Source organism: Centroberyx gerrardi, chromosome 21 (assembly GCF_048128805.1).
Source record: "Centroberyx gerrardi isolate f3 chromosome 21, fCenGer3.hap1.cur.20231027, whole genome shotgun sequence".
NCBI classification, from domain to species: Eukaryota; Metazoa; Chordata; class Actinopteri; order Beryciformes; family Berycidae; genus Centroberyx; species Centroberyx gerrardi.
Window position 1 is genome coordinate 18,228,053 of NC_136017.1, and position 13,645 is coordinate 18,241,697.

General features: G+C 40.2%; 1 protein-coding gene across 1 annotated transcript; it reads left to right on the top strand.

The window, feature by feature from the left end:
* The first annotated feature begins 1,837 nt into the window (after nucleotides 1–1,837).
* LOC139917383 (MOB-like protein phocein) lies at nucleotides 1,838–8,160 on the top strand. The gene is made up of 8 exons (XM_078291128.1): nucleotides 1,838–1,941; nucleotides 2,842–2,904; nucleotides 3,487–3,587; nucleotides 4,170–4,212; nucleotides 4,644–4,730; nucleotides 6,453–6,532; nucleotides 6,780–6,891; nucleotides 7,459–8,160. Exons 1-8 carry the CDS (start codon nucleotides 1,882–1,884, stop codon nucleotides 7,588–7,590), a joined length of 678 nt encoding a protein of 225 aa, XP_078147254.1. The 5' UTR covers nucleotides 1,838–1,881; the 3' UTR covers nucleotides 7,591–8,160.
* Nucleotides 8,161–13,645: the final 5,485 nt, after the last annotated feature.

Sequence of the window (13,645 nt, forward strand, 5' to 3'; positions counted from 1 at the left end):
TGTTGGCCAAGCTGTTGGGGTTTTTTCCAACCTCCCGCGACAGGAGATAGTAGATGTTCCAGCTCGGTGATGCCACCTCTCATAAACCTTAGGGTGACAAAATGAACCAACTCCAACAGAAACACTAGGTTATGGAATAGAGGTTCCTCCTATACCCACAGTCCAGGCACTGCACCCTCCACAAATGTATTCCACAGCAGGCACCAGGCCCTCAGGTCAGATAAATTATATAAAATCCTGAGAAACCTGCGGTGTTCAGCTCCTCCAACTCCATCAGGAAGCTAAACACTGGTTCTCTCCAGCAGATGTTGGTTCTGTATAATAGTTTCTGAGCTGCCCGGAGCTGGAAGGCTGTCACCCTGCTCTCCAGGTCGACCAATCACTGACCACCCTCCTGTACAGGCAGGTAGAGGACAGCAATCCTCAGCCAATGATGTTCTGACCAAAAGAAGTCCACCAGTGTCCTCTGGATCTCCACCAGAAAACCACTAGGAGGGGATAGTACAGCCAGGCAGGGACAGTGCTACCAAGTTATTAACTATGAGCACCCTGCCTCGACACATTCATACAGAACACCATATAAGTCCTGGCCAACAATGTCCAAGAAGGCCATATAAAAGTCCACAGGTAGGCCATCAATCCCCGGCACGACCTTTGCACTTTGACGCAGAAGTATAAATTGGCCTTAAGGAAGAGAGAGACCAACTATGTGAACACCTGAGAGAAAAGGGTATTTTTAAGCTCTACAGCTCTGAGCTAGTCTTTATTTAATCTGTAGTTATTTACTTCATTTATATATTATTAATGAATTAATTATTATTAATTGGTGTGGTTAAATAAAGATGATTTATATTCTTTCCCGATTCATACTCCTGTGCAATTGGTGGCGGTAATGCACCAATAAGTTCTTTGCCAACCGCCATAAAAATTAAAAGAAGAAGAAGAAGCACTTCCATGCAGTGTCGCAGTACCGTAAAACTAGGTGAAGTTAGCTACAATTTATTTCCGGTGTTGTCGCCGAAACACATTTTCCTTTCAACATAAAACCTCCGCGAGGCTGCCACTAAAAAAAAGGCTTGTATGTGCAGAAATGAATCGTTAAAGATGAACAACGGAGTTTTCCATAAACAACGTGGATTTATTTACATTTATAAATTCACTCATACAGACACAGAGGCCTATGTTGTTAGACCCCAATGATTATGTTGAATAAATGTAGGCTATACCTTCAAAGATGTTCAGAAAGTCTTAATTTTTAATGTTTGTTTACAAGGCTACAATGTTTACATCCGGATCTCAGTGTCACTCCTCCTAGTGAGTGACAAGAGGAGTGATTGACAGGACTGAGTCACGCCTTCTGCCTCAGACTTCTCCTCATTGGTCGGATGAGCTTCCATACATTTCACTTTGAAATGAGAATAGCAGAGGAAAGGGGCTACCACTGTTTCTGAAATTCTAACATATTATCCTGCTTGTCTTTGGCTAAACGTGGTGATTTATTTTTATTACTTCCAAATAAATGTTAATTTATAAAAGTTACCTGCTGCAACTTTAAGAAACATTCCCACACCAATTACTATACTATATACTATACGTTTTGCTATTCCTCTCCTCTTGAAGATTAAATTTCACCTCCAATTCAAGGGGGCACAATTTATCGTTTTCCCAATCACAATAATTTAATGTGGAAATAGTGTTTTTTTATGCTTTACTGAATGCATTATATGTCACGCCTACATCTGCATTGGTGTAAGGCGTCGGGACTTTTATTTTGATGGTCACGAACGAAATTCTACCGGAAGTAAAGTTCTTTATTGTGGCTAACTTCACGCTCCTCGGTGGAGCTGGGCAGCAGCAGCTAGTGTCCGGATTCCAGGCGAGATGGTCATGGCGGAGGGTACAGCCGTCTTGAGGAGGAATCGACCGGGTACTAAAGCCAAGGTAGGCTATTTTCAGAGTTAACGTATGCGAGCAAATGATAGCAAACTATGCGCCTACCTTGGATCTGTTTTGCAACAGTTTGTCCAATCGATTCCATCAAGCAAAGTAGCAAGCAAGTCACTGTACACCCGATAGGTTCCCTATTGCATGGAGATCAGCTGAACTAAGTTAAAAAATATGGGAATTTAATTTTCATTATTTAATGTTGCCTTGCTTATCGGTAAACATACATACATCGTAGACGTTAGACCTTTTACGAATAGTTTGAGTAGTGAGAATAGTTTGGCAATAGTGGCAACTTTAAGAACTGGTTCGCTTGTTATTCTCACAATCTTCTTGAATTCTAAAAGTTGAGATTTTATTGAAATAACAGCAATGCGATGGATCGTATATTAGCCGAATTTACCATAAGACCCAGTCGATCTAGAAAAGGCCATTTACGAGGTGTGTACGTTTGCCCATAAGCACGGCTAACGTTACATTATCGCCAGATTTTTGAATGGCTTGACGTTCTCTCCATGCAAGACACTACCTGAACGTATCGGGACTAGATACACTGTAACGTTACAGTAGACTGCTTCGACTGAAATGTTAACTAGACAAATTATCGTATCTTTGGTAACCAAGACTTCTAAGTTTCCTATCAAAATTGCAGAATCATTAAACCAATAGCAATAGTAATGTCTAGCTCTAGCTAACATTAGCATACTGGCTAATGTTAGTGCAGCTGTCATTTGGTGACAGCTGAGCCACTTACTCCGGTTAGCTAATTTAGCTGCTAGCAAACTAACCAGCAACGACAGAGGCCTGAGTGGTTCACAACAGAAATGGACTTGTGGCTGTGAAGGTAACAATAGTCTGAGAGTTTGCTGACTGTTGTGTGTCTGTATGTGGCTTCAGGATTTCTACAATTGGCCTGATGAGTCATTCGAAGACATGGACAGCACCCTGGCTGTGCAGCAGGTGAGCAATCACTAGACATAGGCCTAAACAGTACAACAGTTCAAAATACAGACATCATCCTGCTAGCTTTACTTTGTCTCAGCGTGTGAAGCAGTGGTGAAAGATACAGAATGCAGTGTTACTGGATTTGATGGTGAGGTAGTGGAGGGTAAACCCACCTAAACTCACTTAACAAACCTTTTTATTATTTGTGGAATAGAGTTTACCACGTTTTTAGCCTGATGTAAATGTGTATGACATTAATTATATACATACATACATACATACATACATACATACATACATACATACATATCATATTAAGTTGTATCAAAGTAATGTGGTTAACAAGGAAAAAACATAAATGAATGCTTTTCTGATATGTTTGTTCATATTGGTGGTTGTTGCCTGATAATGATCATCAACTAGGCCTATAGGTCACAGGCTGCGTTCACACTGCAGCTGACATTGTCCCAAAACATTTTTTTTCCCTCATGCGACCCATGAGTTTATGATGTTTGCGGTGTAAACATAAAATTTGTATTTACCATTACTGGTTCCACCACTGTATTACTGTCATTCAAGTCTAACTTTGTCTTTCAGTACATCCAGCAGAACATCCGGTCAGACTGTGCCGACATCGAGAAGATTTTAGAGCCTCCGGAAGGGCAGGATGAAGGAGTCTGGAAGTATGAACATCTCAGGTAACCTCCTCCTCAAAAGACCTTGGCTGTACACACTTGTACTGGGATAGTGTTAAGGTTCCCATGTGGGTTTTCAAACATGTTCACATCATGGACCCCCCCAATAGACACGCGTTAAGCAACAGCCTCCCATTAGATCCGATTTAGCTCTACAGAGCCATATGTGAAGATTTTAGTTGTTGATTTAGTATTGAATTATACTGAATTAAACTGTCTACACTGCACATGGGGGAGATGATAGTGGTGAGAGGGAACCCTATGATTAAGATAGCCATGCTTATTCATTCTCTAATTGCAGAATATTGTGGGACTAAACTATTCCTCATTTTGTTGGATACACCCTGGATCAATATCCTGTAAATGTTGTGGAAAACTGCCAAATCTGATGGGATTAAATTAATTTTCTTGCAGTAAGGCACAATGCCATATCCTCCTATCATTGGCTGAGGCTGTCATTTGATTACAATGAATGGAGATGTGATAATGTAATGGCATATTAGATATAGGGCTTGCTTGTTTGCAAACTTCTCCCCACCTAAAAAAAATCCAATACTATATTATGCTTCCTGTTCTTTTTTTCAGGCAGTTTTGCTTAGAGCTGAATGGCCTGGCAGTCAAATTACAGGTATGCTTCCTCAGTATCATTTTGCATATTTCTACTACAATCAGTGTTTCCTGAATTCGAACCTGAAAGGATCCCACAAACGTCATCCCAAAATGAAGTGGCCTATGTATACGCCAAGTTGTGTAAGAAGATCCTAATGTTTTGCCATGAAAATTATGAATCGAAAAGATATTGAATATAAACTGCAATATAATCGGCAGCTTCAGTACAAAAATATTGGTATCGTTAGCTTTTAAAACCCATATTATTCAAACCCTAGCTGATATTGGCCAACGTTTCTCTGGTCATACTGTCTAACATGAACAGACCTCTGGCAACTGGTTTATCAAGCTTGTGTTATGCATTTTATACTAAGGCAGTATCCCATACTAGCCATTCTATTTGGGAATCACATGAAGAGCGCTGAAGTCCTCTGCTTTGTCTGTCAATAGGGAGAGTGCCATCCAGATACATGCACCCAGATGACCGCCACTGAGCAGTGGATCTTCCTCTGTGCAGCTCACAAGACTCCCAAAGAGGTATGTCCACCGCTAACATATTAGGGATGGGTCATAAAGACCAAATATTTAAAGAGTCATTCATGGGGACCAACATTGACTTAACAGAAGTGCCATTAAAGGTCCTATATAGTGGAAAACAGGATTCCCCTTGCCTCTTTGATTATAAAGGAGTTGGATGTGCTAGCTAAACATCATGAAAGTATCAAAACGCACGGTCGCCAACTAAATCCACACAATCCATATTAGAAAAGCGAGCCTCTAAACGAGCTGTTTGGACTTCCGTAACTTTGTGGCGTCACAAAGGTTTGCTCATTATCATTTTTGTAAGAAATAATAGGCTAAAAGCATTTTTTTCAAATCTGTTGAGCGGTTGTCATTGTTTATTACCGGGGAGTTTACCCTACCTGTCGCTGTCTGTCTGTGTGTTTGTGGTGTCTCATGTTTCACTCTTGAAATGGTTAGCCAATCAGAACAGAGGGTTGTTAATATTAATGAGCCTTAAAGACACAGTGACAGAAACAGCCTGTTCTTGGCAAGGCTCAGAGAGATGCTGAAAAATGAATGTGTAAAAATGGATTGAGAACACCACACAACTGTTTTTTTAATGGACCTCAAGACATAAAATACTGAAAAGCAGGGGCGCCCCGGTGGCTCACTGAGTACAGCGCGTACCATAAGGCTCAGTCCTTCCCGCAGCGACCCGGGTTCGAATCCGGCCCGCGGTCATTTGCTGCATGTCCTCCCCTCTCTCTCTCATACCTCTCACACTGTCTCTCTATCAATAAAGCATAAAATGCCTAAAATAAATCTTAAAAAAAAAAAAAAAACACTGAAAAGTGTAGAATATGGGACCTTTTAAAATAACCGTGGAACTATGTAGAGCTCATACTGTTGAATAAGAGCCATGGCATAGACCTGCCACTAGAGGGTTGCTGTTGTCATTTAAAAAACCCTCAACCTCTCTCTGGTGGTGTTCTGTTCTCATCCTCTGCTCGCCACTTTCACAAGCAGTTTTCTCAAAACCACACAAATTTCAAGAAGGTAAAAGCCAGTCTGGTTCAATGGAAGGTAGCATGGCTCAACCACAACAAAAAGCATCCAGTTATTTCTACAAGCCAGGAAGATGGACCTAGACAAATTACAATGACAACATTTGTAATACTCTTTAGAAGTGTGACAGAAGCCAAGTTGAGAGAATCTCTGCCCTCATGGCCAACACGAGGTGTGATCATGCTCACACCTCCATTATTCATGTCTCAATTACAAAATAGGCTACTATATATCAGGGTGCTACAGTGGTGCTATTTTAGTAGCATGATGCTCTAAAAATAAATTCATGTTACTAGGAAAAGCTTTCCCACGGTAAAAGTGCACTGTGCTAGATAGTTGGCTGGACCCTGCAAGTACCCAGATTGCCTGTGTATTACAAATCCTTCACTTCAACTAGCCTACTTCTGATTAGACTTGATCTCAACATAACTGAATAAATTCCCCCAATCCGGCACTTGAAGCTTAAGCAAAGATTTCTTCTTTGTCTTCTTTGTTTTTTTTCACCAGTCACATAATTTTCTCACATCTGAATGTATATATATGTATATGTATATGTGTATATATATATATATATATATATATATATATATATATATATATATATATATATATATATATATATATGTGTGTGTATGTGTGTATATATATATATATACACATACAAGTATATTCATTTTCTTTTTTCCCCAGTGTCCAGCCATCGACTACACCAGACACACTCTGGACGGAGCTGCGTGTCTCCTCAACAGTAACAAGTACTTCCCCAGCAGGTGAAAAAGATTTCTCCAACATAAACCCTACTTCTCCAATCCAGTGTATAAGCTTGTTTCTGCTAGCACTAATAATAATCATTCGATATATTGTACTGTTTGTTTAACTGATTACTGTTGCTCTCTGTTACTGTTGTCCAGAGATGACCAGGAGGGATTCTTGCCCATCCTTGTGCCTAGTGAAATCAGATTTTCTTTACATTTTCTGTCTGTGTCTTAATTGGTGCTGTGGTGTTTCATTCTACAGGGTGAGCATTAAGGAATCTTCAGTAGCCAAGCTGGGCTCAGTGTGCCGGCGGATCTACCGGATATTCTCCCATGCCTACTTCCACCACCGCCAAATCTTTGACAAGTATGAGGTAGAGAGATTAGTTGTTTTTTTTTTCTATGGAATACAAGTGATTAAAGCCTTCAAATGTTGCCAACAGGTTAAATGATGAGCCACATGTACTGAGTTATATGTTGCCAACATGCGTCTGTACTAAGGTTAGATCAATATGTGTTTGCTTTTTATTGGTCTTTTATTAAAAGTCATACTGTATATCGGCCAGTCACCTCCAAAATGATGGATGTGATGCAGTTTGATTGATTCCGTATTATGTAATTATTACCAACTGGTTGTCTATGGAAAGCCCTTAACCTGAACTGTTTCTGATGTGACATTTTCATTGGATTCCACACAAGTGTGCATGAATATGATTATTATTATTATTATCATCATGGGTTACAATGGAGAGTTTTGGTGTCCAATGATGGTCAAAATGTCTCCAATTCCACCAATGTCAATTCCTATATAGTAATTATAGCCTACATGGCAAATAAGTGCCTCTTATCACATACATTCTTTATTGTGTAGGTGCTAAAGAGGATATAATACACAATGACTTTAAGTGGTGAACTACTGTTTCCTTGTTTTCCCTTTCTAGAATGAGACGTTCCTGTGCCATCGCTTCACACGCTTTGTGATGAAGTACAACCTGATGTCAAAAGACAACCTGATAGTTCCTATCATGGAGGATGAAATGCAGAATGAAGCGGAGGCAGAGAGCGAAGCCTGAGGACACACACACACACGCGCACGCACACCCACCCACCCACCCACACACACACACACACACACACACTTGGGCCAAATACTATTTGCAAAAAACGTTTTACGGTTTGTTTTAGCCAACTTCAAGAGTAACTAAAGCCCAAACCCAAATCTGTGGTGAAGCCTGACGCTTAATGACTGCTCATCTGCTATTGGCTGGTCTTTGTGCAAGGTGATGTCACCACCTGTTGTACCTGTGACATCACCTGGCACAAACACCAGCCAATAGTAGATGAGCAGTGCAGTACCCTACTTTTCACCATTAGGTGTCAGACTTCACCACAGATTTTGGAGGGGTTTGGTTACTCTTTAAATGCCAGAGGGTGGTGTTGTCCACATAGGCCTAGAAAGGACAGGCAATCGCAGGAAAGTAGTTGAAAGTCAATTAAGAATACTTTCCCAACATGATCTGAATTGTCCTGCAGTAAACCTCACCCATCTGGCACCCCAACCACATTAAAACAGATAGCTACAGTGTAACCCAGGTATGATGCACATGTTGTCTTCTTGAAAATACACACAAGCCATCCATCCATCTGTTCATTGTCTTGCTGGTTATTGGGTCACGGTCGTCGGAGCAACAGGGCAAGCAGAGCCGCCCAGACGTACTTTTCCTCAGAAACTTCCTCCAACCCCTCTTCCCATACTGGGTACAGTAGTCCCTCCTGTGTGTTGTGGGTCCTCCTCAGGATCTCCTCTTAGTTAGCCATGACTAGTATTCCTCCAAAGGGAGGCACCCAGGGGGCATCCTTACCAGGTGCCTGAACCTCTGCAGTGGAGGGGCTCAATGCCAAGGTCCTCCCGGATTGCTGAGTTCCTCACCCTGTCTTGGAGTGGGAGGTCAGTCATCAGTAAAACTCAATTCAGTCACTTGTATCAGCGATCTCATTCTTTCAGTCACTACCCAGAGCTTGTGACCACAGGTGAGGGTCAGAACAAAGGTTGACCGGTAAATTGAGAGCTTTGCCTTGTGGCTCAGCTCTCTTTACCATCATGGTCCATTATGACCACCAGTCACCAGCATTACTGCAGCCTAACTGCTGGTCAATCTCTCAATCCCTTTTACCCTCACTTGTGAAAAAGACCCTTGGATACCTGAGCTCAGCTACTCCAAACCACTCTAATGCTCTTTGGACATCACAGTCAGATGAGGCCAAAATGGCGACATCATCTGCAAATGGCTGACCTCGGCTGCACCTTGATATCCTGTCCATGAATATTTTGAACAGGAGAGGGGACAAGGCACATCCTTGTTGGAGTCTGACACCCACCTCTAATGAGCTTGACTTAATGCCAAGAATGTGAACACAATTCTCACTCTGAGTGTATATAAGAACCGAGTGGCTTGCAGCAGCAGCCCTGGTACCTCATACTCCTACAGCACCTCCCACAGGATACTTTTGGGAACATGGTCATAAGCCAAATCTACAAAATGCATGTAGACAGGATTGGCAAGCTCTCATCACCCCTTAATTATCTGTGAGAGGGTAGAAACTTGGTCCTCTGTTCCACAGGTAGGAGTGAATCCGCATTGTTCCTTGTTAATCTCAGGCTCAGCCATGGGCTGGAATCTCCTTTCCAGCACCTTGTCAAAGGCTTTCCCAGGGAGTAGTGCGATTCCCTGGTATTTGGGACTAAACTTCTTCTAGTCCCCTTTCTTAAAGATGAAGCACCCAAGATACCCCAGCAATATCCAGAGCCTTCAGTATATCACCATATGGAATGCCAAAACCTCTTTGAGGAAAGAACGAAAGTCGTTCTCTAAACTCGTTCGCCAACCAGGCTTTCTCTTCAGCAACTACAGCAGCGGTGGCCTTTTTGGCCTGCTGGTATCCGCTGAATCAGGAGTCCTTGCCAAACAGGCCTGGAAGGCCTACTTTTTCAGCTTGACAACCCGCAACAACAAAGTTGATCATCGAACTTTGGCTCAAGGTACTCTGGTACCAAGTACACTTATGAGCCTCCTTGTTTTCCAACCATGAAAAGGTTACGATTTTCTGAGGGGCACACAAGCCAAAAATATGTTTTGACATGTTATGGCACAGGCCCAGGACACCAAGCATACATTAAGGGACTACCAATTATTTTAGCTCAAATGCAAAGCATAAAGCATCTTTGTAAGAAAAGGGAAACTTCAGTGTTGTGAAGGAAGTATAAAATGAGAGTACACACACATTATACCCAGTGGTTGGATCATGTGTTCACCTGACTATAGCTCTGCTCTGCTTTCTGTATTCTACACAGTACTTGTACTTAGATGTTTGTATTTAGTGAAGGAGAGCCACAATTGTTAAATATTTGGCTCTATACCTCAATGAACAGAGCATTGGTGGCCGTGTTTTCTTTGTACTTTGAGAAATCCTATGGAAACGGCTATGAAATAAGAAACAAAACATTGACCACATCATAAGAATCAAGGTGAAAATTGTACATTGCAAATTTTCTTGGTTTCTTGGTTTGAGACATGTGACTTTGTGTTTATCCAAATATTTTGTGTTTTGCACCCTGTTCTCTAAGTGGTCTTACCTCCTACCCCACATTGCTTGATTTACATCAGACCAGTGTAGGAGCACATATACTTTTAAAACCATTTATCTTGGTGGAATAATGAATCATAATTTTATACTGGGACACATACATCCCACTAGTTTTATCTGATTTTTCTGCCCTTGATTTCTCTTTAGAAAGGTTTTTGTTTAGCTTGGTCATTGGTTTCATAGTTGGGTATTTTATGGGTACTTTGTACATGTAGCTTGGAACTGGTATGCTACTATCCTACAGTCAAAAAACACAGCTTAATATTTGTTACACTCAGTTGTACATGACACCAAATGGATGATTGGGATGGCTAGCGCAGCTATACTGCTGGTAAGGCTAGCCTTCTTTAACAGCTTATACATAATGAGTAATTTATTGTTTTCATTTGGTTTATGTGAATGATTAATGCCAACTGCTCAGCACTGCCTTAGGTTTTTAAAAACTTCAATTTCTATATTCCTATTTGATAAGGAATTATTAACTCAAATGACATTAAAACGGTGTATTTTCTGTTATGTGTCCCTGGTGGATTAGCATTCACATTTTCTAATTAAAATATACTGTATATTTGCAACCATGTGTCAAGTGTATTTTATAGAGCCCTGACGTACTGCTGTCCCTTGGGAATAATACGCCTTTTAATTATTTCTGAAAAACTGTTTTTTGTAAATGGGGGTAAAACAATGCTAAAGCAGTCCACAGATTCATATCAGGCCTGCTTATATAGTGACCAATTGACATTTAAGATTAAGTACAGTACCAAGTACACAGTATACAAATACATTATCAGATCAGGTTGGGGAAGTATGCCAGTCCAATAATATCAAAATGGGACACTACTTATTGCCTTGGCGTAAAACAAAGCTGACCCTTTATTAGCTGGCGCTCAACAGAAAGCATCTGCAGACGTTTGATCTTAAAACTTTTGTAAGGGCAAATTCAAAAGGAAATGTTCAAGCATGATCATAAACATTCTATTGTCACTTACCATACAATGTCAACTGGATAACATGGTGTTAAGAATTAAAACTCAGCCACTACACTGAGGGAAACCTTTATTTCCATTAAAACATCCCTTAGAACTTAAAACATATTGAACTAAAACATTTTAGTTGATGCTGCCACAAAAACAAAACAATATTTGGTGCTCATGTAGTGTGTAGTGTCATGTAAAGTGAAACAAGTACATATATTTAGTTTTTTATAACCAAATTTCCAAAAACAGATTTTTAATTAGGTCATGTGTTTCAGTCATATGTTTTGTCCACTGATTTTAATAGAAAACAAAAAAAAAGCCCTGAGTTTGACCCAAAGACATCATTGTAGTCATTGTAGTCTTCATATCTTGAAATATATTTGTACAAACAGTAAAACAATCAAATATATACATAAAATATTATGGCTCATCAAAACACTGCAAATTGTTTTTCCTGTAGATTTTAAAAGGCATTTAGGTACATATTAGCAAAATTATCTGAGAACAATCAATTCAAACATCAACCTGAAATCAACCTGATGAGAACTGAGTTGTTTCACAATAAAATATCCAGTAAAATATGTTAAATTGGACAATGAAAAGGAAGGCTGACTTATTAAATATGAGGAAACATCCCAGTTTCTTAAGTTGTTTGACCTCAACAATGTAACCTCCAAATCCAGAACATAAACACACCCCAAGAAGCTTTATCAAACTATAAAAGTGAGTAACTAATTTACACCAACAAAAATGACATCATTTTTTGATCTTGGCTTTCTTTACCTAGTTGTTGACCAAGAATTTTAAAAGGAAAGGGCATAGAATTGAAAGAGAAGCATAGTTCTCTAAATACAAAACCACAATTATCACACAGGAGATACCCTTGAATAAGAAATTAAAGGTGATCAAAACAGTTATGGAAATTACATTCATGGCATGGCATGTTTGCCCATCACTGACTTCTACTGGGCACATTTGAAAATACAAAGTGAAACATCCAGATAGCTGCATTAGACGAGAAATTGCACTGCTGATGATGTTTCCAAATGTAATAAAATTATGATTTTTTTTTTTTTAAGTAACCATAAATCTGGTTACAAATATACTATCATGGATTAACAGTGTAACAGCGCAAAAATATGCACTTCAAAGTACACATAACAGTCAGCCTAGTTTATATAAAATATGGCCATGCCAAAATACAAAAAGTACAGATGAAGCCTTGTTGCTGATGACGCTGCACTGTCTCTAAGTTGGTGAGCTGCTTGGGCCGCTGTCGAGGTCCAGGGTTCTCAGTTCAACCCCTCTGCTGGGTATTATGGCTACTAATTCCTAATCAATGGAGGTGGTTTCAAGCAGATACAGGCCAGAGCCCAGGAACAATCCTGCAGACACATTTCTTCTCTTCGTCAAACTTGAAAATCACAGAATATGCTGATTTAAGCACAGCTCCAAAATGAATTGGCTGAGGACGAACCAGGAAGTGGATCAGAGGATCCTAAAAACGTCCCAAAACTGACAGAGCCGAAAGGCAACAATACGCAGAGGGAAGAGTCGCTCCTCGTTGATATCCATACACAGGTATTTGTAGTTTCTAAGATCCAGGCGCTTATATAGAACATCCTGACGGTGTTTGCCACGGTTCAAGCCGGACAAATGTTGCCGAAGCCTCCTTGTCTCTCACTCAGAAAGTATAAGAGTTCTTTGAGATGCAGATTCAGCCCATGAGCTAAAAATACACAGTATATGCAAGTGTATAAATCAACAGTATTGCCTTTTTACTTATCCTACTAAATGAATGTATTATTAATACTCTGAAGATCTACAGTGTCACCCCCTTCTGACAGTAAAATGAACTGTGAAATAAATGAGCTTACATGGTAGTATTCCTTTGTAACAAAGAAAACTGATCTTGAATACACTTCTTGTTGTATCATCGTGCTTGCAAGTTGAGCAGTTGGCTTTCAACTCAATTGTACATAGTACAGTACGTAGTGGAAGGGAGGCGCAGTTGCACGCTGCCGACAGTGCTGACAGCTTAGCATTTAGCACTCTATGTTCTATTCAAGTCATATGGGAAAGACGGTAGATATAACTTGAAAATGTTGTTCACGTCAGAACTCAGCTGGTTAATGCTACTTTGGGTTTAGTGATGGACCCCGATTTCTCTGACTTGCTGAATTTTGATGTCACCAATAAGGAAGTACCTGTTGTCAAATGTAGACAATGATTAATTTCAAGTAAAACCAACAAAATGTGCGATTTTCATCACGTAAGACATTTTGGGATCACATCGCTAACTTTGTGTATGTTAAGTGTGAAAAAGTTGCTCAGGAGCAACTAAAGTCTACAGAAAAAAGGTTTTAACCATCAAGTCATTCTAAGAGTTATTTGCATAAGACATGAATGCAGCATCAGATTGGTGAGTGCTATGGACATCCAGCCTACATGTTCCCTGGAAAAGCTGTTAGGTGGGGGGGTGGCAGGGGGTGGGGGGACATCCAGC

Coding starts and splice junctions, on each gene's coding strand:
- LOC139917383 (XM_078291128.1), top strand. CDS start 1,882: ATGGTCATGGCGGAGGGTACAGCCGTCTTGAGGAGGAATCGACCGGGT. Junction 1,942..2,841: donor GACCGGGTACTAAAGCCAAG/GTAGGCTATTTT, acceptor ATGTGGCTTCAG/GATTTCTACAATTGGCCTGA. Junction 4,731..6,452: donor CTCACAAGACTCCCAAAGAG/GTATGTCCACCG, acceptor TTTTTTCCCCAG/TGTCCAGCCATCGACTACAC.